The sequence below is a fragment of the Penicillium cataractarum genome, assembly GCF_028827025.1.
Source record: "Penicillium cataractarum strain IBT 29864 chromosome Unknown utg000008l, whole genome shotgun sequence".
NCBI lineage: Eukaryota > Fungi > Ascomycota > Eurotiomycetes > Eurotiales > Aspergillaceae > Penicillium > Penicillium cataractarum.
Genome location: NW_026622744.1, coordinates 3540719 through 3562903, shown reverse-complemented (window position 1 = coordinate 3562903; position 22185 = coordinate 3540719). Strand labels below are relative to the sequence as shown.

The 22185-nt window shown below is 39.5% G+C and overlaps 2 protein-coding genes across 2 annotated transcripts; one reads left to right on the top strand and one right to left on the bottom strand.

Moving 5' to 3' along the window:
* Positions 1-17049: 17049 nt before the first annotated feature.
* N7496_010376 (uncharacterized protein) lies at positions 17050-19291 on the top strand (the record flags this gene model as incomplete). Its single annotated transcript, XM_056703289.1, has 3 exons — positions 17050-17199; positions 17255-17660; positions 17715-19291. 3 exons carry the CDS (start codon positions 17050-17052, stop codon positions 19289-19291), a joined length of 2133 nt encoding a protein of 710 aa, XP_056552289.1.
* A 1420-nt stretch (positions 19292-20711) lies between these two features.
* Positions 20712-21914, bottom strand: N7496_010375 (uncharacterized protein; the record flags this gene model as incomplete). The annotated part of the gene is made up of 1 exon (XM_056703288.1): positions 20712-21914. One exon carries the CDS (start codon positions 21912-21914, stop codon positions 20712-20714), a length of 1203 nt encoding a protein of 400 aa, XP_056552288.1.
* Between the last annotated feature and the right edge of the window lie 271 nt (positions 21915-22185).

Genomic DNA, 22185 nt, shown 5'->3' with positions numbered 1-22185 from the left:
TAACCTAACCTAGAGGTCTAAGAGCGATTTAAAAAGCGATATAATAAATCTAGAGGATTTAAGGTAGCCTATTAACGTGTAATTCGACGTTACTAACCGACTAATTCGACTAATTCGACTAATTCGACTAATTCGACTAATTCGACTAATTCGACTACTAGAGACGCTTTCTCTACCTATATACTAAAATAATAGGTCGAGACTCTCTTTCGAGAGGAAGATAGTATTATAATAAGCACTATCCGGATTCCTACTAAGAAGAACGATACCTAGTACTATAATACCGGAGTATTAATTTATATCACGAATAATAGGGATCTACTATTAAACTATAGGCCTATTATATCCTCTATTATAGTTAGAAACACCGAAACTACTATCCTTAGTTATAGCGAACTATCTATTAAACTATTAGAATCTCTTGATAGAACTACTTTCCCTTTAAAATAAGTTACCTATTATCCTAGATTCTATATTAACCTAATCTCTATAGAAAGAGCTACTAGCGTAGGTATCTATCTAAATAGTAAGGATTACCTACTAGAAGAGAAGGACGGAAGACTTATCTATAAGCTTAACGCGAAATTAGGTATCTACCTAATTCGATAGGACGATTTAACCACTAACCGACCTACTACTAACCACGCTCACGTTTTATCTACCTCTTATCTATCTCTTACTTCTGTCTTATACGATTATATTACCCCTCTTACTAACTAATTTAGTAAGGTTACCCTATCTTTATATACTAAGAAGTAGCTAGATAGGATAATCGATCTATAGTATAGATGACTAGAACACGTTAGTAAGGATATCCTATCTCGTCTACTAGAGTACTTATTAGGTATTACTATTAAAGATATATCTTCGCCTATTAACCACTATAAAATATATAAACTAGCGAATTTATATCGTTAAATCTCTCGACGACCTATACAGTATAATCGCCCTTTCGAATCTCTATATTAGGATCTTATATACTTCGAACTATCTCTAGTTAAAACGACCTACCTATCTTACTCTATAGATCCCGTCACTAAATACTAACTAGCAGAAGATCTATCTACTAAGGTAGATTTAATATAATCTCTCTACGACTAGATCGATTTCGTATAACACTAATTTAACCTACGTATACTTACTATCTATTTAGATAACGAAAGATCTCTATCTAAATTCTTCGACTAAGAAGCATAATCACGTAGTATTAACCTAGAAACTATACCGCCCTACTAACCTAACTAAAACGGCTATACTAAGCGTTATAGCGTATTAATTTTAAAGATAGCTAGGTAGATAATTATTGATTTAAACCTACTAAGCTATCTCTAGTATAAAGTAGCTAGAACTACTATCTATATTTAAAACCGCCTACCTTACCGTATACTAGATTAGTAATCCCTACACGAAGCGCTTACTACCTACCTCGGTGAAAACGTACTATATTAGCTATAGATAAAGCTAGACCTCTTAAATCTTCGAATCTTTAGATATAAAGCTTATATACGTATTACTAAGCTACCTAGACTAGCTAAGCTAGTACCACGTACTACTATTAGCTATCTAGTAGGTTATAAAACCTATAATATCTAGCGTATCTAGATATCTACTTAACGACGTGTAATTCGTACACGAGACGTCTAATTTAACGAGGAAGAATCCTATAATCCTTCGCTACCTAATTAACGTATCTAAATCTATAAGGAAACTAATCTATCTTAATAGATTAATACTCTTAACGACGAAGAGATTAATTAAATCCTTAAGGATATAGATATCCTATTTAACCTTAACTAACTAGTATAGTAAGATCTCGGGGATAGAAGTAGTAGTAGTACTACTACTATAAATTTCGATTATACTATACCTATACTAATAGACGAAATCCTCGGAGATTAACTAATTATACCGCTACTTAAACCGAAATTAGACGAATCGATAAGATCTAGCGAATTAGAACTAGAGGATATAGTCCCTTTCGTCTTAATTAATAATATAAACTTCGACCCTTCTAGATATAAACCTCTTAATATACTAACTAAACGCCTACGATTAGATTCCGACTTAACCGACGACGAAAGTAAGAGAAAACGCCCTTACTTATCCCTTATAACCTATCTCTAAGCTTTCTTATCTAATCAATACTAATAACTAAAGATTACGATCTTATTAATTCCTCCGCTACTACCTAGCTACTACTAATTAGCTAGTTATCCTTTCGAAAACTAATTCCGATAAGCTATACGAATCGAATTTAATAAACTTCTAGATATATACGTATTCGAACCTATTAATAAAGATCTCGTTAGATATATATACTAATCGAATTATAAAGATCTTGTCAACATGTGGATGTTGTGGGGTCACATGACGAAGGACCTACTCATATAACCCCTCTCTACATATAGATCTTCTTCTATAAAGATCTAACAGATTGATCCTCAACGATCTCGCATATGATTGCCTACCTAAGCAAGAGACTCTCAACACTCTGATTCTGTTGATTTATCATGTGATCTTTTGCTATGTTTCTTGTGATATAAATACTGCTATGTTACCTAGTTAAATTGAATCAAGTTTATCATCCTTTGTGATCTCTCTTCTAGATCAGTGGTACTCTTCCACAATCGTGGTACTTCTCCTTCATAGAAGTGCGCACGACCGATAGACTCATAACCGTGTATTCAGACACTACGTTGAGTATTTACCCTTATGCACACTATCGTCTTGTGTGTATAACCACGACTTTATGGTCACCGCCTAGAGTCCGACAGTTATGAGCCCGACGCCTCTGCTCTAACCACTTAACCAATTCAATTCAATCTTCCTTTACTTTACTCTCACTATCGCTTCACTTCCCACACAGAAGCGATGGATTCAACCACGCAACAAGCCACCTGGCTTCACTACCCACTAAAATCTCACGCACACTGGGTTCCATGGATCACTGCGGTTAAAGACCACGCACTAGCTAATAATGTGTGGAAATATGCCGATCCGGACCAATCCGCACCGATTACCCCGCCTCAGGAACCAGTTAAACCACAGATATCTGATGTGATCAGAAACCCTACCAACACATACACATCTAATCTTCCTGAACAGCCACTCAGGCTCATCGACCTTACGTCTGACCAATTAGCTATCTATAAGATACTACTAAGTGAATACGAATCGTCAAGATCAGACTACTTTCGCTACCTACGATCCATTGAATCTCTCAAGCAAGGTATTCGATCCTCTCTCACACCAGAAGGACGTCAAATCGTCAATGGCCTATCAGCACACGAAGCTATAGTGAAACTACGTGCTACCTTTGCCCTATCCGACCAATCGAAGAATCGTCAAATCCTACGCGATTGGGATGAGCTAAAACGACAAGCTCCACCAACCAAATTATCTCAACTACCTACATGGGGTCAAAAGTGGCTAATTAGCCAATCGGAAGGCGAGAAAGCAGCAATTGCCTACTTCCAAGATCCTCTCTCGCCAGTATACGATTTCCTAGAGACTATCCAACCTAGTGACCAGGGCTTCTACACCTTCTGGTACAATACAATCCTACAGGGTCTAAAGAGACCTACCCTGACCGAACTGGTTAATCAATTCGTCGATCAATACCGACCACCTACCACACCAATCAGCAGTGGTAGAAGACGACCTATCGCACATACGACCTACCAAGGACGTCAACCTGACGAATCAGACGAAGAAGGACCTACACAATCAACCAGAAGAAGGAAGTGCCCCTGTGGGGGTATACCTAACTCTGGTAACCACGATTTTGAGACGTGTCGCTATGTGAATCCTAAGGCAAGACCTAGGGGGTGGCAACCTGACCCAGAGGTCCAAGAGCGATTTGAAAAGCGATGCGATGAATCTAGAGGATTCAAGATAGCCTATCAACGTGCAATTCGACGTTACCAACCGGCTAATTCAACCAATTCGACTAATTCGACCAATTCGACCAATTCGACCAATTCGACCAATTCGACCAATTCGACTAATTCGACTAATTCGACTACTAGAGACGCTTTCTCTACCTATATACCAAAACAACAGGTTGAGACTCTCTTTCGAGAGGAAGATGGTGTTGCGATGAGCACAATCAGGATTCCTACCAAGAAGAACGACACCTGGTGCTATGATACCGGAGCATCAATTCATGTCACGAATAATAGGGACCTACTGTCAAACTATAGGCCCGTTGTGTCCTCTGTCATGGTTGGAAACACCGAAACCACTATCCTTGGTTATGGCGAACTGTCTGTCAAACCATCAGAATCTCTTGATGGAACCACTTTCCCTTTGAAACAAGTTGCCTATTGTCCTGGATTCCACATCAACCTGATCTCTGCAGAAAGAGCTGCTAGCGCAGGCATCTATCTAAATGGCAAGGATTGCCTACTAGAAGAGAAGGACGGAACGCCGATCTGCAAGCTCAACGCGAAATCAGGCATCTACCTAATTCGATGGGACGATTCAACCACTAACCGATCAACCACTGCTAACCACGCTCAAGTTTCACCTACCTCTTACCTACCTCTTACTGAGCAATTTAGCAAGATGGCCCTATCTTCTTCACACACCAAGAAACAGCTAGACGGGACAATCGACCTATGGCACAGACGACTAGGACACGTCAGCAAGGACGTCCTATCGCATCTACCAGAGCACTCATCAGGCATCACCATCAAAGATATATCTTCGCCTATCAACCACTGCGAGACATGCAAACTAGCTAATTCGCATCGTCAAATCTCTCGACGACCTATGCAGTACAATCGCCCTTTCGAATCTCTGCATTGGGATCTTATACACTTCGAACCATCCTTAGGCAGAACGACCTACCTATCTCACTCTGTGGACCCTATCACTAAATACCAACTGGCAGAAGATCTATCTACCAAGACCGATTCGACCCAATCTCTCTGCGACCAGATCGATTTCGTACAACACCAATTCAACCTACGCGTCCTCACTATCCATTCAGATGACGAGAGATCTCTATCTGAATTCTTCGATCAAGAAGCACAATCACGTGGTATCTATCTAGAAACCACACCGCCCTACCAACCTGACCAAAACGGCTACGCTGAGCGTTATGGCGCATTGATTTCAAAGATGGCTAGGCAGATGATTATCGATTCAAACCTACCAAGCTATCTCTGGCATGAAGCAGCTAGAACTGCCGTCTATATTCAAAACCGCCTACCTCACCGCACACTAGATTGGCAATCCCCACACGAAGCGCTTGCTACCTACCTCGGTGAAAACGCACCACATTGGCTACAGGCAAAGCCAGATCTCTCACATATTCGAATCTTTGGATGTAAAGCTTATGTACGCATTACTAAGCTACCTAGACTAGCTAAGCTAGCACCACGTGCTGCTATTGGCTATCTAGTGGGATATGAAACCTATAACGTCTGGCGCATCTGGATACCTACCAAACGACGTGTAATTCGTGCACGAGACGTCCAATTCAACGAGGAAGAATCCTACAATCCTTCGCTACCCAACCAACGCATTCAAATCTATGAGGAAACCAATCTATCTCAACAGATTGATACCCTTGACGAGGAGGAGATCAATCAAATCCTCGAAAATATAGATATCCCATTCAACCTCAACCAACCGGTGCAGCAAGATCTCGGGGGTGGAAGTAGTAGTAGTCCTACTATCAATATCGATCATGCCACACCCATACCAACAGACGAAATCCTCGGAGATCAACCAATCACACCGCCGCTTGAACCGAAATCAGACGAATCGATGAGTTCTAGCCAATCAGAACCAGAGGATATAGTCCCTTTCGTCTTAATTGACAATACAAACTTCGACCCTTCTGGATATGAACCTCTCAATATACCAACTAAACGCCCACGATCAGATTCCGATTCAACCGACGACGAAAGTGAGAGAAAACGCCCTCACTTATCCCTCATAACCTATTTCCAAGCTTTCTCAACAGACCAATCTCATCAACCAAAGGTCTTGATATCAACGATTCCACCACCACCATCTGGTTACCACCAATTGACCAGCCATCCTTTTGAAAGCCAATTCCGACAAGCTATGCGAATCGAATTCAATAAGCTTCTGGATATGCACGCGTTCGAACCTATCAACAAAGATCTCGTCAGATACACACACCAATCGAATTGCAAAGATCTTAACCAATCAGATTGCCCACGCCACCAGCTCATACCAATGAGATGGGTCTTTGCCTATAAATCTGACGAATCAGGATACCTCACACGCTTCAAAGCGCGTCTATGCGTACGCGGAGATACACAGAAACCTGACGACCAGGATCCACGCACTAGCACGCTTGCTGCTAGGACCTTTCGCACGCTCATAGCGATCATCACGCATTTTGACCTAGAGACCTTTCAGATGGATGCAGTCAACGCTTTCCTAAATAGCGATCTTAAAGAAGAAGTGTACTGCCAGTACCCACCAGGTTTAGGACGAAAGACTAAGGTCCTTCGCCTACATAAGGCAGTATATGGTCTTCGAATCGCTGGTAAGAGATGGGAAGACGACGTGAAAGAGATACTTCTCTCACTAGGCTTTAAATCCTGTCCTGAAGACCCTGCGCTTTACACTGATAATCGCATGGTTATTATGGTATTTGTGGACGATTTCCTGGCTGCATACCACAAGAGTGAGAGCTTGCACGCTCACCAGATAAAGCAACTTCTCTCACAACGCTTCGAGATGAAGGACTGTGGCGAACTTACCCAATTCATCGGTATTCGAGTTATACGCGACCGACAGCGACGAAAGACCTGGCTAAACCAATCAGCCTATATTGAAAAGATTGCTACTAAATTCAACCTCCTAGGCAGAAAACCGCCTAATACACCACTAGTCAGCAATCAACGTCTTGATCCGATCACTGGTCAAATCAACCCATCAACTATCAAACTATACCAGCAGAAGTGTGGTTCAACCCTTTTCCCCGCTGTTTGGACACGACCGGACACCGCTTTCGCCAATCAGCTGCTAGCTAAATCGCTCACACGCTGTGATGAGAAGCACCTAGCTGCAGTAGACCATCTGATTTCCTACCTATATAGCACGAAAGACCTAGCGATCTGCTTTGGTGGCAGCCAATCAGATAGCCAGATCTTCACTGCTTCGTCCGATGCAAGCTTTGCCGATAATCTTGATAGGAAGTCATCAGAAGGTTTCATCTTCTCATTATTTGGTGGTCCAATCGAGTGGAAATCTCGCAAGCAGAAGACGATTACCACGTCAACCACAGAAGCTGAATTACTAGCTATGTCACATGCAGCTAAACAGCTATACTGGGTTAAACGTCTCTTCTCATTCATCGAATTCAATACCGACCAACCAGAAGTGTTGAATTGCGATAACAAGCAAACCGTTGACCTATTGAATCGCGAAAAATCAGTCTTTCAGACTAAACTTCGTCACGTGGATATCAACCGCCTATGGATTCGTCAAGAGGTGCAGGCAAAACGCCTATCTGTCCAATGGGTCAAAACCACCGACATGCCCGCAGACGGTCTTACCAAACGCCTACCTAGGCAGAAGCATGACGATTTCATCAGACAACTAGGCATGGAGATACCACCTCCTATCTAGTCCATATCTTTCTCTTTCCTCTTATTCAGTTCTCACTTTGCTCTCATTCCGCTCTCACATCGAGAACTGAGGGGGTGTGTCAACATGTGGATGTTGTAGGGTCACATGACGAAGGACCTACTCATATAACCCCTCTCTACATATAGATCTTCTTCTATAAAGATCTAACAGATTGATCCTCAACGATCTCGCATATGATTGCCTACCTAAGCAAGAGACTCTCAACACTCTGATTCTGTTGATTTATCATGTGATCTTTTGCTATGTTTCTTGTGATATAAATACTGCTATGTTACCTAGTTAAATTGAATCAAGTTTATCATCCTTTGTGATCTCTCTTCTAGATCAGTGGTACTCTTCCACAATCGTGGTACTTCTCCTTCATAGAAGTGCGCACGACCGATAGACTCATAACCGTGTATTCAGACACTACGTTGAGTATTTACCCTTATGCACACTATCGTCTTATGTGTATAACCACGACTTTATGGTCACCGCCTAGAGTCCGACAGATCTTAACTAATTAGATTATCTACGCTACTAGTTTATACTAATAAGATAGATCTTTACCTATAAATCTAACGAATTAGGATACCTTATACACTTTAAAGTACGTCTATACGTACGCGGAGATATATAGACACTAGACGAATTAGAAGACCTACGTACTAGTATACTCGCTACTAGGACCTTTCGTACGCTTATAGTAATTATCACGTATTTTAACCTTAAGACCTTTTAGATAGATACCGTTAACGCTTTCCTAAATAGTGATCTTAAAGAGGAAGTATACTACCGATACCTATTAAGACTAGGACGAAAGTTAATAGTCCTATACCTATATAAGGTAGTATACGGTCTTCGAATCGCTAGTAAGAGATAGGAAGACGATATAAAAGAGATACTTCTCTCACTAGGCTTTAAAAGCTATCCTAAAGACCCTACGCTTTATATTAATAATTATATAGTTATTATAGTATTTATTAACGATTTCCTAGCCGCCTACTATCGAAGTAAGAGATTATACGCTTACTAGATAAAGTAACTTCTCTTATAACGCTTTAAGATAAAGGACTATAGTAAACTTACCTAATTTATCGGTATTCGAATTATACGCGACCGATAGCGACGAAAGACCTAGCTAAACTAATTAGCCTATATTAAAAAGATCGCTACTAAATTTAATCTCCTAGGTAGGAAACTACCTAATACACTACTAGTTAGTAATTAATATCTTAATCCGATTACTAGTTAAATTAACTAGTTAACTATTAAACTATACTAGTAGAAGTATAGTTTAACCCTTTTCCCTACTATATAGACTAGACTAGATATCGCTTTCGCTAATTAGCTACTAGCTAAATCTCTTATACGCTACGATAAGAAGTACCTAGCTACTATTAACTACCTAATTTCCTACCTATACGGGACGAAAGACCTAGCTATCTATTTTAGTAGTAGCTAAATAGATTACTAGATCTTTACTACTTCGTTAGATACGAGTTTCGCTAATAATCCTAATAGAAAGTTATTAGAAGATTTTATCTTCTCCTTATTCGGTAGTCTAATCGAGTAGAAATCTCGTAGACAAAAGACGATCACTATATCTACTATAGAAGCTAAATTACTAGCTATCTTATACGTAGCTAAGTAGCTATACTAGGTTAAACGCCTATTCGAATTTATCGAATTTAACACTAAATAGCAAGAAGTATTAAATTACGATAATAAGTAAACTATTAACCTATTAAATCGCGAGAAATTAGTATTTTAGACTAAACTTCGTCACGTAGATATTAACCGCCTATAGATTCGTTAAGAGGTATAGGTAAAGCGCCTATCTATCTAATAGGTTAAAACCACTGATATACCCGTAGATAGTCTTACTAAACGCCTACCTAGGTAGAAGTATAACGATTTTATTAGATAACTAGGCATAGAGATACCACCTCCTATCTAGTCCTTATCTTTCTCTTTTCTCTTATTTAGTTCTTACTTTACTCTTATTCCGCTCCTATATCGAGAACTAAGGGGGTATATTAATATATAGATATTATAGGGTCATATAACGAAGGACCTACTTATATAACCCCTCTCTATATCTAGATCTTCTTCTCTATAAGATCTATCGAATTAATCCTTAACGATCTTACATTAAATTATATACTCACACCGAATTACCTACTTAGGCAGGAGACTATCTAACACTCTAATACTCTCTGCTTTCTTATATAATCTTTTACCATGTTTCCAAGATATAAATACTACTATATTTCCTAACTAAATTAAATCAAGTTTATTATCCTTTATAATCTCTCTTCTAGATCAGTGGTACTCTTCCATAATCGTGGTACTTCTCCTTTATAGAAGTACGCACGACCGATAGACTTATAACCGTGTATTCAGACACTATATTAAGTATTTACTAATCCTTATATATACTATCGTCTTATGTATATAACCACGACTTTATGGTCACCGCCTAGAGTCCGATAAATTATCTCTAGGAAATTATATACTAGAGAAAGATAGTCTTAGAAGTAGATAATTACTACTTTCTTACCTTCTGATTAGCTAATTAGCTACTTTTAACCTTATATAGGTAGTTATAATAATTTAGTTAGTAGAGCTTATTATTTTAGCTTATCCTAATCGTGTAGGATTTAATAATTCTTTAATTAGTTAGATAGGATAAAGATAATATATAGTTTTACTATAACTTCGTATACTAATAGGCTATTAATAATTTAACGTTCTTCTAGTATACAAGAAGATCGAATACCCTATTTAAGAGATTTAATTAATCGAAGATATCGAAGGTAGTCTAATCTTAATAATTTATATTTACTTAGTAGTATCTTATAGATAGCTAATTAGTCGGATATAAGATTAGCGAGTCTAATTAGTTACTTAGAAAGATTAGATATATATATATTAGTAGGCTTTCTAATAGTATTAGATAGCTATAGTTTAATTAGTTCCTAGGGTAGGATAGATAGAGTAGCTTAGTCCAGATCGGTATATTTCTATAGATTATATACGATTATATAGTCTTTAACTATAGTAATCTAAGGAACCTAGTATATATAAGATTTTAATAGATAGTTAAGCTAGGTAGCTTATTAAGTAGTTAAATCTATTACTTCTAAGAAGGAGAAGTACTATAATTATAGAAGAGTACTACTAATCTAGAAGAGAGATTAAAAGGGATAATAGACTTAATTTAATTTAGCTAGGAAATAGGGTAGTATTTATATCTTAGGAAATACGGTAAAAGATTATATAAAATAGTAAGAAAGTAAAGTATTAAATAGTCTCCTATCTAGGTAGGTAATTTAATATAAGTATATAATTTAATATAAGATTATTAAAGATTAATCTAATAGATTTTATATAGGAGAATAGTGATATAGTTTATTAGGAGGAAAAGGGCTTAGTAAGTAGTTATATAACTATATAATATTATAATATTAATAAATAATAGTATTAATTTTATATAGGGTAGTATAGAAAATAGTAGTTCCTTTAATATATATATAGTATTTAAACCTAATCCTTCTAATAAATACTTATCTCTTATTTAGGAATAAGAGGATTTTCTTAGACTTCTATTTCTTCTAGAGAGGATAGTTCTTAATCTTTTCCTCTTAGAATAATCTAAGTAGATTTATTATTATCTCCTAATAGGGTTTTCTCTAAATTTCCTTATTTATCTTTTAGTCTTAAATATTAGTATTAGCCTAGTAAGTAGATTTAATATCTTAGGGCCTTACTAGGATTTTATAGGATCTTAATAATATTAATTAGCCTATAACTTCCTTAGTAAGGATTACTAGCTTGGGCTAAATTATTTTCCTTATTAAGTAGTTTAATAAAACCTAATAATAGATAAACTAGGCTTTTCCTAAGATTATATTATACTTACTCTAGTATCTAGTAAGGCTAATATTAATATTAATCTACTATTTAAAACTAAAGTTATAGGAAAAGTAAATTATTTATAATTTCTTAGTAACTTCTATAGATCTAGTTTATTCTTAGACTTTTTAATACTTAAGCCTAGGATAGAGACTTACTCTAGACTTAGGCTTTTCCCTTAAGAGATTTAGGATCTTTAGGAGTATTAAGTTTAGCTATTATTATAGTCTATTCCTTACTAGGATACTTAGTAGAAATATAGCTAAACTAGTTATAGATAAAATATTATTCTTCTTTTATATACTAAGTATATATATTAGTATCTAATCTTAGGATAGAGATTCTATATAATTCCTGTCAACATGTGGATGTTGTGGGGTCACATGACGAAGGACCCACTCATATAACCCCTCTCTACATATAGATCTTCTTCTATAAAGATCTAACAGATTGATCCTCAACGATCTCGCATATGATTGCCTACCTAAGCAAGAGACTCTCAACACTCTGATTCTGTTGATTTATCATGTGATCTTTTGCTATGTTTCTTGTGATATAAATACTGCTATGTTACCTAGTTAAATCGAACAAAGTTTATCATCCCTTTTGATCTCTCTTCTAGATCGGTGGTACTCTTCCACAATCGTGGTACTTCTGCTAGTACGCACGACCGATAGACTCATAACCGTGTATTCAGATACCACATTGAGTATTTACCAATCCTTATGCACACTATCGTCTTGTGTGTATAATCACGACTTTATGGTCACCGCCTAGAGTCCGACAATTCCTTAGTAATTATAAAGCTTTTTATAGTAATCCTTTTATCCTTCTTAGTATCTCTCTTACTTTTATTACTAGAATTAGAAGTATTACTAGTCTTATTATTATTCTTATTATAGTATTTAGTAATTAGATAATTACTTAAGATAAATATATTAAAATTAATACTTAAGTTATAAAGTATATTAAAATCTATATAAGTTTATAGGAGCTTCGTTAGTTAACGCTATAAATTCTATTTTAGAATAGTATCTAATATTATTATTTTAGATTCTATATAAAGATAAATAAACTTAGATAAGAACTTATAGAAGGACTATCTAGACTTTATAGTAAGCTTATTAAATTCCTTAGTTACTTTTATAGCTCTATTAAGATCTCTAAATACTTACTTTATATACTTAAATATATCTATAATACTTAAGTAAGGATTAAGTAAACTATAGTATATATAAAAGATTAAGTATCTTTCTACCTTATTACTATATTAAGAAGTAAAGTATATAATCTAGTAATCTTTAGTTAGTATCTATTCTACTAAGATATATATCTTATAGTATATAGCTATACTCTAGGCTTTAAAGTTAGGGTCCTTATTATTAGTTAATAAAAAAGGATTAGGAATCTTAATAGTTTAAGGATCTTATTTATCTAAGATAGTTTCTATAGTATCTTTATAATTCTAATAATTTATTATATTAACTTAGGAAATAGTAAGAGCCTTAACTTATAAGGTCTAGTATTACTAGATCTAGCGTTCCTTCTCTATATTATTAAGGTTATTCTAATAATTAAGAACTATTAAGTTTATAGTCTTTATTATAGTATTATTTAGATTTTCTATATAGATTAAATATTACTAGAGATCCTCTATCTTCCTATTTAGGGTTTTATAGATCTCCTAACTATTACTTTTAGTCTCTAAAATATAAGACTAGAAGATATACTAGAGATTTTATTAAAGATAAAAGGTTATCTTAGGTTCTTATTATAAGAACTAACGTAATTCCCGGTCGAGTCGGTCACCCGGTCGAGCCAGTCACTTTCCCATAGAAGAGCAATTCAAAATCGATTATCTCAACCAACACCGATTAATTTAACTAGATATAGCGATTTTTACATACATTAATCCTATGGCCAATCTCCCTGCACCCACTACACCTAGGTGGTGCCCTCTTTGCTGGCATAATTGGCTGACTAGGCAATTCAATCTCTGCATGCGAATCTACCTCATTATCTTCCTCTGGCTGGTTTAGCTGCTCAGCTAGCTGTATAGCCTCCTCAATGGTTAAACCCTCTGCGCAGGGTATCCTCCTAGTTGACCGATTGCGCTTTTTGATCATCTTCTCACTCGCTATACGTAGATTCGCATTATCCTCTGCTAGTAAAGCACCGCTGTGTAGCGCTAGCTGGAATCCCTTGATCATCTGGTCTAAGATCTCTTTTGATGGGCTCGGAGGGCTATTTGACCGCCGTTTTAGTAGATCTTTTAACATAGAAGCTTGCTTGAATAGCTGAGCGGCGGTTCTAGGCGTTTGGGGTGTGAATTCGCTAGATCTGCTGTTTGGCCGGCTGCTAGGTGGTGACGGAGTACGTAGAGAGATATTAAGCTTGTTAAGCACTCTCTCGGGGTCTAATGGTACTAGACCACTAGCTGCGAAGCTGTTTTTGATAGTGGGATTGGTTGATTGGAACGCTTCGAGCCGCGCGCGCTGGTAATCCACTAAGAAATCGTGCTTGTCGATATGGTTATATCCTCTACGCGCAAGATCGCTAACGAAGCGACCGTACGCGCGCTTAACCACTGCAAAACACCCAACATCTAGTGGTTGTAGTAGATGCGATGAATGCGCAGGCATACAAAGAGGTATAATATCGTTTTCTTTGCAGATCCGATCGAATTGGGGCGTAAGGTGGCTACCATGACCGTCAAGAATTAATAGCCGAAACCGACCTCGTACGCGCGAATTCGTGTGTGGGATAAAGTGCTTTTGTAACCAGCGTAGGCCAATCTCATCGGTAGTCCAGCCATTCTTTGAGACCTCGATTCGCCAGTCTTTCGGTAGGTTTTCGTTAAACCATCCTGCAATAGCCACTTTGCCTTTGAAGACTATACATGGCGGTAGTGAATAGCCGTCTGCGCAGATTGCTTCGATCGCAGTAACCCATTCGCGATTTCCTAGTTGTAGAAGAGATCTCCGACCGTAGTATTCAGCCCTTGTGACTACTTTCTGCGAAGATATAAGGCCCATTGCAAAGCCTGTCTCATTAAAGTTGTAGATATCCTCTGATTGTATACCGTTCTCGTCAATAACGCTTTGTACGGTCGCGAACCAAGCTCGGAGGGTCTTCGGGTCTTCGTTTAATGCGCGCTGGTAGTCGTAGCGTCTCGAGAAGCGAGATTGAAGCTCTGGGCGGCGATGAATGAACGATGAGGGCCAATTCTTACCCACGGTAGGTAAAGGGTAGCTACCGCGCGCGGCCAGTAGGATATTAGCCATTTCTCCCACAGTAGCCGGTCTAGGGGCTGCTCCACGCGTATCCATAGAGAGTATCCATTCAGTAAGCGAATCCTCTTCTAATTGGGTCAATTTATGGCCATTTGCGCGAGAATCGACGCGGCAAACCACTCCTCTGGCGCGGTCAGTAAGTGTTGACCTAGGGACTTCGTATAGGATAGCCGCAGCGCGAATAGATTTAACACGGCCATTTTTTAAATCGGAAAGGGCCAGTAGGATCTTGCCCTCTTGATTCGCAGATTTCTGCGAAGATTCAGCCCGAATTGGTGGCATGGTAGGTGGTTGAATTAGGTAGGTTAGTAGGAGGACGCGATTTTGGAGAGGGTGACCGGCTCGACCGGGTGACCGACTCGACCGGGAATTACGTTATATAAACTATTATAGGGTTATATAATCTTAATAAAGAAATTCTTTAGACTAATTAGGTTAAGGAATAAAATAGAGTATCTTATTATAGTTATCGTTAGTTTATAGATTAGTAAGTTCTAGTAAAAAGCTTATATATTAATATATTCTCTTAGAGAGATCCTTTATAGATTCGTTTACGGATTTATTTATAGATTAAGCTATAGTAGTATCAGTTTAGTTTATTAATTTAGTTTAGGGTTATTAATTAAAAAGAGAAAAATCTATAGTAAGATATATATAGTTAAGGAGAGTATAATCTTATTATAGATAAAGAAAAGAGAGAGAGCTTTAAAATTATATAAGTATATAGATAGATTAATCTACTAAAAGGGAAGAGAGGAAGAATAAGTTCTAAAATACTAGAATTTTAAAGCTAGAGAGAAGAGAAGAGAAGAAGAATCTATAAAGCGAAAGCTAAGTTTTTATACTAAGTAAGATAGTAGATCTAGTAGGGATAGATCCGCCGATATATATCGCTAATATATAGCGCGATCTATAATAATAACTAATCCCTAATCTTAATCTAACCTTCTAATACCTCTAAGTCTAATCTATTAATTAGCTAACCTATTAACTAGTTTATTAAATAAAATATCACTAGTTCACGATATTAATAACTAACTAGTTCGATTAGTAATAACTAGCTAGTTCGCCTAATAGAGGTTCGCTAGTTCGCTTAACGGAGACTCGCTAGTTCACTTAAGAGGACGTAGGTATTCTAATGATATAAGTCATGGCGATAACTAGTTAGCTGACTTATTAGTGAAATCACGTGATGTGTTATACCTAGTAGCCCCGGGGATTAAAGTATTTCTATAGAAATCGGCTAACTAAAGACTTTAGTAGATAGTTACTACGGCTGAGTAGATTTACTACTTTAGACGATAAAAACAGCTTATATTAGAAGGCGGATTTAAATTTTAAAAAGCTAATATTACTTCTAAGTACTATCCTATTCATTTAAGCGTATTTTTAGCTTATTTAGTTAAGATTCTAGGCGTCTATATTATTTAAAGCAGTTCTACAGAGCTATATAAGGGAAAATATATATTTCTACTCTCTTACACTACGATCTCTTTAATATACTATCTCCCTACCCATAAAGACTAAAATAAGACGGAATCTAAAGGTAAAGTCATATTTCTAGCCGAAATAACTAATATACGAGACTAATTCATATAATTTCATGTACTAGCGAGGTTTAGTCGAAGACCAGTCAATACCGAAACCAGAATAGGTATAAATAACGGTAATAAAAAAGAATGAATCAGCAATTTATCCAGCCAAAATAGGAAATTTCTTTACAAAATTATGCACTCTAGGTTCCTGTAGGTGCGAACTAGGACGAACCTATAGGGTTATTGGTCCCGACTCTAGGTTCTGACCTAAGGAACCGGAACCGGACCATGTCGAGGCCTAGCCTGTCCTCACCTTCTATGATCATACTCACGTGTGAAATTAATTTCAATGGGATGAAATTCAAACGAAAAAAAAATTGTGGCAATTCCACTCTTATTGGAGAGTTTTTATTGTGGAAACTGCGCTAGCTGATAAGGGCATGTACAAAATATGGGCTGAACGGTGGGGTGGAGGATTGTGATCTAAAAGCGCCTAGTAAAGTAATCCACATTAGTCAGCCCGTAAGACCGACATCAGCACTAGTGATAAATATAAGCCATATACCTACTACGATGCCCAGAATTCAAGGCTTTCTTTTGCTATCCAAGTTTGAGTTGTGGGTATCGAGGCGATCCATTGTCAGCTTTCCAAGATCATCAAGATATCGTTGAACAACTATTGAACCATGTTTTCCATTGCCGGATTATCCAGTGGATCAATTTGCAATCTGATTACCCTTTTTGAGAATTGTCACTTTGAATCTCCATCACTTCACGGCGTGTGCTTGGCTCTGCTCATTGCCTTCTTGTTCTATTTATTCTTAGCGACAGCGAAGGTACGTGTAAACCTCCTTGGACTAGCTTGAAAATTTCTGTGATAACATTTTTCAGACACCCAATATCTCACCCCCCTGTGAGATAATAATCGAACAGGCAGAGCGGACAAATCGTCGTAATGGACACGAAAATTCGGGCTTCCTATCCAAACAGGCTGGGTTTCTTCCTCTCGAGACAATGAAGACACTTCCACCCACGCATGCCGTATGGGACCAACTGGCTGCTGATCTACCTCACCTGGTCCAAACTCAGTCTGTCCGGAAAAGAGTTACTGAGATGCCATTGCTCGACGCATCCGCCGAAGCTTTATCTGAAATTTACCTTCAACGGGCCGCCAGCATCCTCGGAATTACAGCCCATGTGTTTGTCCGAATGGAAGGAAGCGAGCCGCTTACTAGAAAATACGCCTATCACAGCGACATACTGCCTCCATCACTTGAGGTCCCGTGGACTGTTGTGTGTAAGCGACTTGGGCGACCAGGTCCGGCTCTCACTTACATTGATGGATTTGTAGCCAATTTCACATCAACGTGCTTATCGCGCTCTGGAGTGACCCTTGAGAACTTGGATGTACTCATTCCAGCCATCGGCACCAAAGAAGAGCGAGTATTTATTGGGGTAGCCATTGAAATGGCTGCGCAGACCATACCAATTCTCCATCATATCATTGAGGCCCAAAGATCAGTCTTGGCTCGTGATAATTCCTCCCTCAAAGATGCAATACGAAGTCTACATCTTCTCTCAAAACAGCTTACCAAAACTCTGGGTAAGCTCCACGCTAATAGAGCTCACAACTCCCATATCAATCCTATCTTGTGGACACTCACCATGGCGAATCTCGGAATTCCCTGGGTGACAGGTGTGGTTGGGGCTGCAGGTACGGCGCATCCTTTCTTTCACATGATGGATGAGTTTATCGGACGCTCGAAGTATAAGACTAGTATCGGCAGAGAAGCGCAAACTGTCCGGGAGACGTATCCTATCCACAGGCGCCAGTTTCTTGAAGCTATTATGGAAGTTTCTGTCCCGGAGTACGTTGCCGCTTCGGCTGATCCAGAATTAGTGAACTTTTGGACGATATTTACGTACTCATACCACGGCAACGATGGTCTTCTTGGATTTCACCGGCGAAAGGCGTTCGGCTTCCTTGCTGTCTCGTTTAAAATTGGTCGAGGTACAACTATCAATGGTCTAGGTCACAAACAAAAGACCGAGCCTTGGCAAGAAGCTGACCGAGAATTGGAGAACGCACGTCTCGAACGCCACTGTCATGACCCGGATGAATATGATCCCAAAACCGAGCCTACTTCCAACAAAATCTTCATTTCCCAGCTCATAAAGCATAACTCAGAAGAGACTGGGCATTGGTTCTCGGCCATGGGAAGTGTTTACGACCCAAGCAAATTTATGCAGAGGCATCCAGGAGGAGATACCGTGATCGCATTGTACAGTGGACAAGACATCACTGACAGCCTAAAAGCTGTCGGCCATCTGACGAACCCTTCGACCCGCAGTAGACTGGAGAGCTATCGAATAGGGACCCTGGAGAGACCAAAGTTCAACTCCTCACTGGCAGATGAGCTTTACATGGCGACGGTTGATTTGGGCCAAAAGGCAGCCGAGATGGAAAACGTGCACCGGGCAAACTTCCAGTTATTGGATGGGAAATTCACCATACTAGATGAGCCCGAGGTTCTCACACCCTCGAAAGCACGCCATTTGTTTGATGCAAAGAACAGGCTTCAGGATGAGCATGTGCCGGCGCTAGCAATGCTTGTGAATGCCTTACTCGACAGTATCGCGAGAGTGAACACGAAAGTCAACATTAGTACCATTCGTGCACAACTGGTCAATCTTGCTGAGTCAGAAACGAGATTGAGCACTGCAACCCTCTTTTCAGAGTATACAATGGCGGTGAATACGCTACAGAAAGACTTGAGTCGGCTGACGAAAGTGAAAGAGCTCGTTGTCGTGCTACTTGAGAATCTCGAAGGGCATTGCTTCACAAATCCTGAGCAGAGTCAGCTTGAATTCATAGTAGAGACATTGAGTCGAGCAGTAAGTGAATTGGTGATGCTTGCTGGGAAATGAGCATGTACAGATACATTTTCCACTGTATCTAAAAGAAAATTGAAGCTAGACTGAATAGGTTGCGGCTGAATAAATTGGCAAGTTATATTCTGTTAAAGATGTTTCAATGAGCGTCGTAAGCCGCTCGTGGATTTAGAGATCAGATATTCTAACATAGAGGCAATATGACTAGCAACGGAAGCCTCGGAGGCTTTGTTAATGGGAATATGGGAACGCATAAAGGTATAACATGCGATCTTCATACAGTATGTTTCTTGTTTATGAAGAGGATGGCGATGGTGACGGGCTTCCGCAGCTCTCAACAGCGCTGATACGGTCCTCGACTGGGAGGATGTGACGGCGCAGATAGACTGACTGCCCTGCGGGCGGGGTCGAGATTTGCATCGCTGGAAAATATGTCTGGCCGCGAGTCGCCTAGTCTGACTGTGAATGTCTTTCGGCCCGCTCTACTCTGGAAAGATTGCACGGATTGATTTGACCCTCATGGTGTTAGTGATGCAGTCTTGCTTGGTTCGTAGAGGAAAGGCAGAAGACCTACACTTCAAAAAGGCGTTCAACCTCTCCATCCGGTTGATCTCCACATGAGCCGCATATGAATCCTCAGCTGAGAATTGAACGGTCAAATGAATTGAAAGAAGAGTTTGAGCCGTGGTGAGGAAGGTGGTAGATGTGGTGTTGCAGGCCGCGGTAGATGTTGGGTCGATAGTTGGCAGCGACAACTTGACCGTTGGAAGGGGAGAAACTAGTTCTCGCGTTGACGGAGACGGTCGCAAATGAAGTGTACGATATTCACGCCATGGTATAAACCCAAAAAGTGCCCCAGTGTCTTTTTTAGATGTGTACGGAGGCGCTGTTTATTTTCCTCTACTGTCATAAATCCCAGAAACCCCAGCCAGGAGAGTGGGCCATGGCGGACCTAGGTCACAATAGAGGGCTCGAACAATCAGTCTAACATAAACAGAAAATGCTCACTGTGAATGCAAGAGAGACCCTCCCATTTTAACCTCATTTCATATCAACTGGATAAACGTTTAAGTCCGACAGTCGGCGATACTTTGGCTACCCAGAAACGGCCAATTTGATACGATAACTATAAGCCTAAAAAGTAAACACAGAAGAAAGGCCTAATCAGACTGGGCAGAGCAGTATTCACTGCGGTGACATTTTTGTCAAGGACTTTGAACCATTTATCAGACAACGTCTTAATATACAGTGAGGCCTTGCCATTTTCAAAGCATCTCCCAGATGGAGATAATAAACCCCCTAGTGATCATGACAAGCTATACATTCAATGTCGTTGAAGGATTGGGCGGGGTGATATGTCTCTGGATTCAGATAAGAGGTGACGGTGATAGCCTCATCTTTGAGCATGAAGGAAATATAAGTGTGAATTCCACGGCCTTCCTGCAGCGCCCTATGGTTACTGAGTGTATATGGAATGGGTTAGGAATACATCAAGGTACTGCGGAGGAAAGGTAGTAACTGACAAGATTTTTTTAATAAGAGAAACATAACTGCCTGAGCGGAAGTTGCTCATGGTCGATTTCAGATATTCTTCAAGCCCCTTCGCAATCTGAAGATCGTTCTGTGCATAATGCCGAACTGGTAGGTAGACCTTTGGAACTGGTTGATCGGATCCGTTATGAAACTCAAAGTAATACAATATGCCTCCAGTTCGATGTTCTGTTTTCTCTAGAGAACTTTGGGGGAGTTTCGATTTCGGGTTGAAAAGGTCCTGCCATAGCTGTTCAAGGAGCACACGAGAGCGTTCAGTTTTGAAGTAGGAAAGGCTTCCACCCAGTGTTAAGATGTCTTCGACATCCTTGAAAGCTGTCATTTGAGAGCGAATATATATCTTGATCCTCGATACACTGGGTGAGACGCAGTCTATACCGATGATTTCTGCTTCAAGCTGCAGTCTTTTGCTTCTCGTTTCCATGTACCTCGCAAAAGTTGTAATGGAATCATTCATGGAGGGAGAGCCAGCCAGATTTGTCACCGCTCTTCGAATCAATGCCCATCTCGATAAGTTCGTTTCCGCGGACTTCAAACCGGGAAGAAAGTAGGCTTTCAACGCTAGTCCTTGTTCACGAAGGTCAAAGGCGAAAAATATTTGTGATGAATGATCCACCAACGCATTTGCACGCTCCTTGATGTGCTCAGGTCGCACAACCAGTTCGTTTAATAGCCTATCAAACCATTGTAGATCAAGCTGACTGAGCCATGGCCTTAACACTTCTATAGACTGGCTCAGGATTTGAAGATTGAAAGGATCATCTGAAGTGCCTGCGAGCTTGCCAATTGGCTCCATCGAGAACCGTACAATTGGCTTTTTTTGCGTTGAAATCCAGCTACAGCTAAATTCAAGCGGGGTCGTGTCATCTGTCATGAAGCTGCTCCATTCCCTTGAGACCCTTGGGTCACCCAGCCTTCTTCCAAGAAGAGGTGTGATGCACTGTCCATAAAATTGCATATACTTGGACTGTAGGCTGCGATCGTAACCTGCCCATTGCATGAGGTTCTCAAGGATAGGGCTGGTTTTCTTCCACCAGAAAGCAGAGTCATCATCCGTCTCCTGAGGAACGCTCACTGATTTGGCTTTGTTGCTGATTGGATTGATCATACTTCGAGCTCAAAGGTGATTGCAGCATACCAGCTTTGAGCACTCCAAACACAAGGGGGTTTTATAAGAGAACAAGAATGAAAAGACGTGGTAATCGAATGGGCGGGAAGCATGACTGGCGGATCACATTAGTCCGGCTTACTGAGAATATCCCGGACCTAAAACAGGAAACGCTCTTTTGGAGATAGAATTGGCGAGCTTAAATACTTGAAACGGGACAGTGACAACACCTGGTTCCACCTCGGCGTGGCCCAAAATCAGTCGGAAGCTT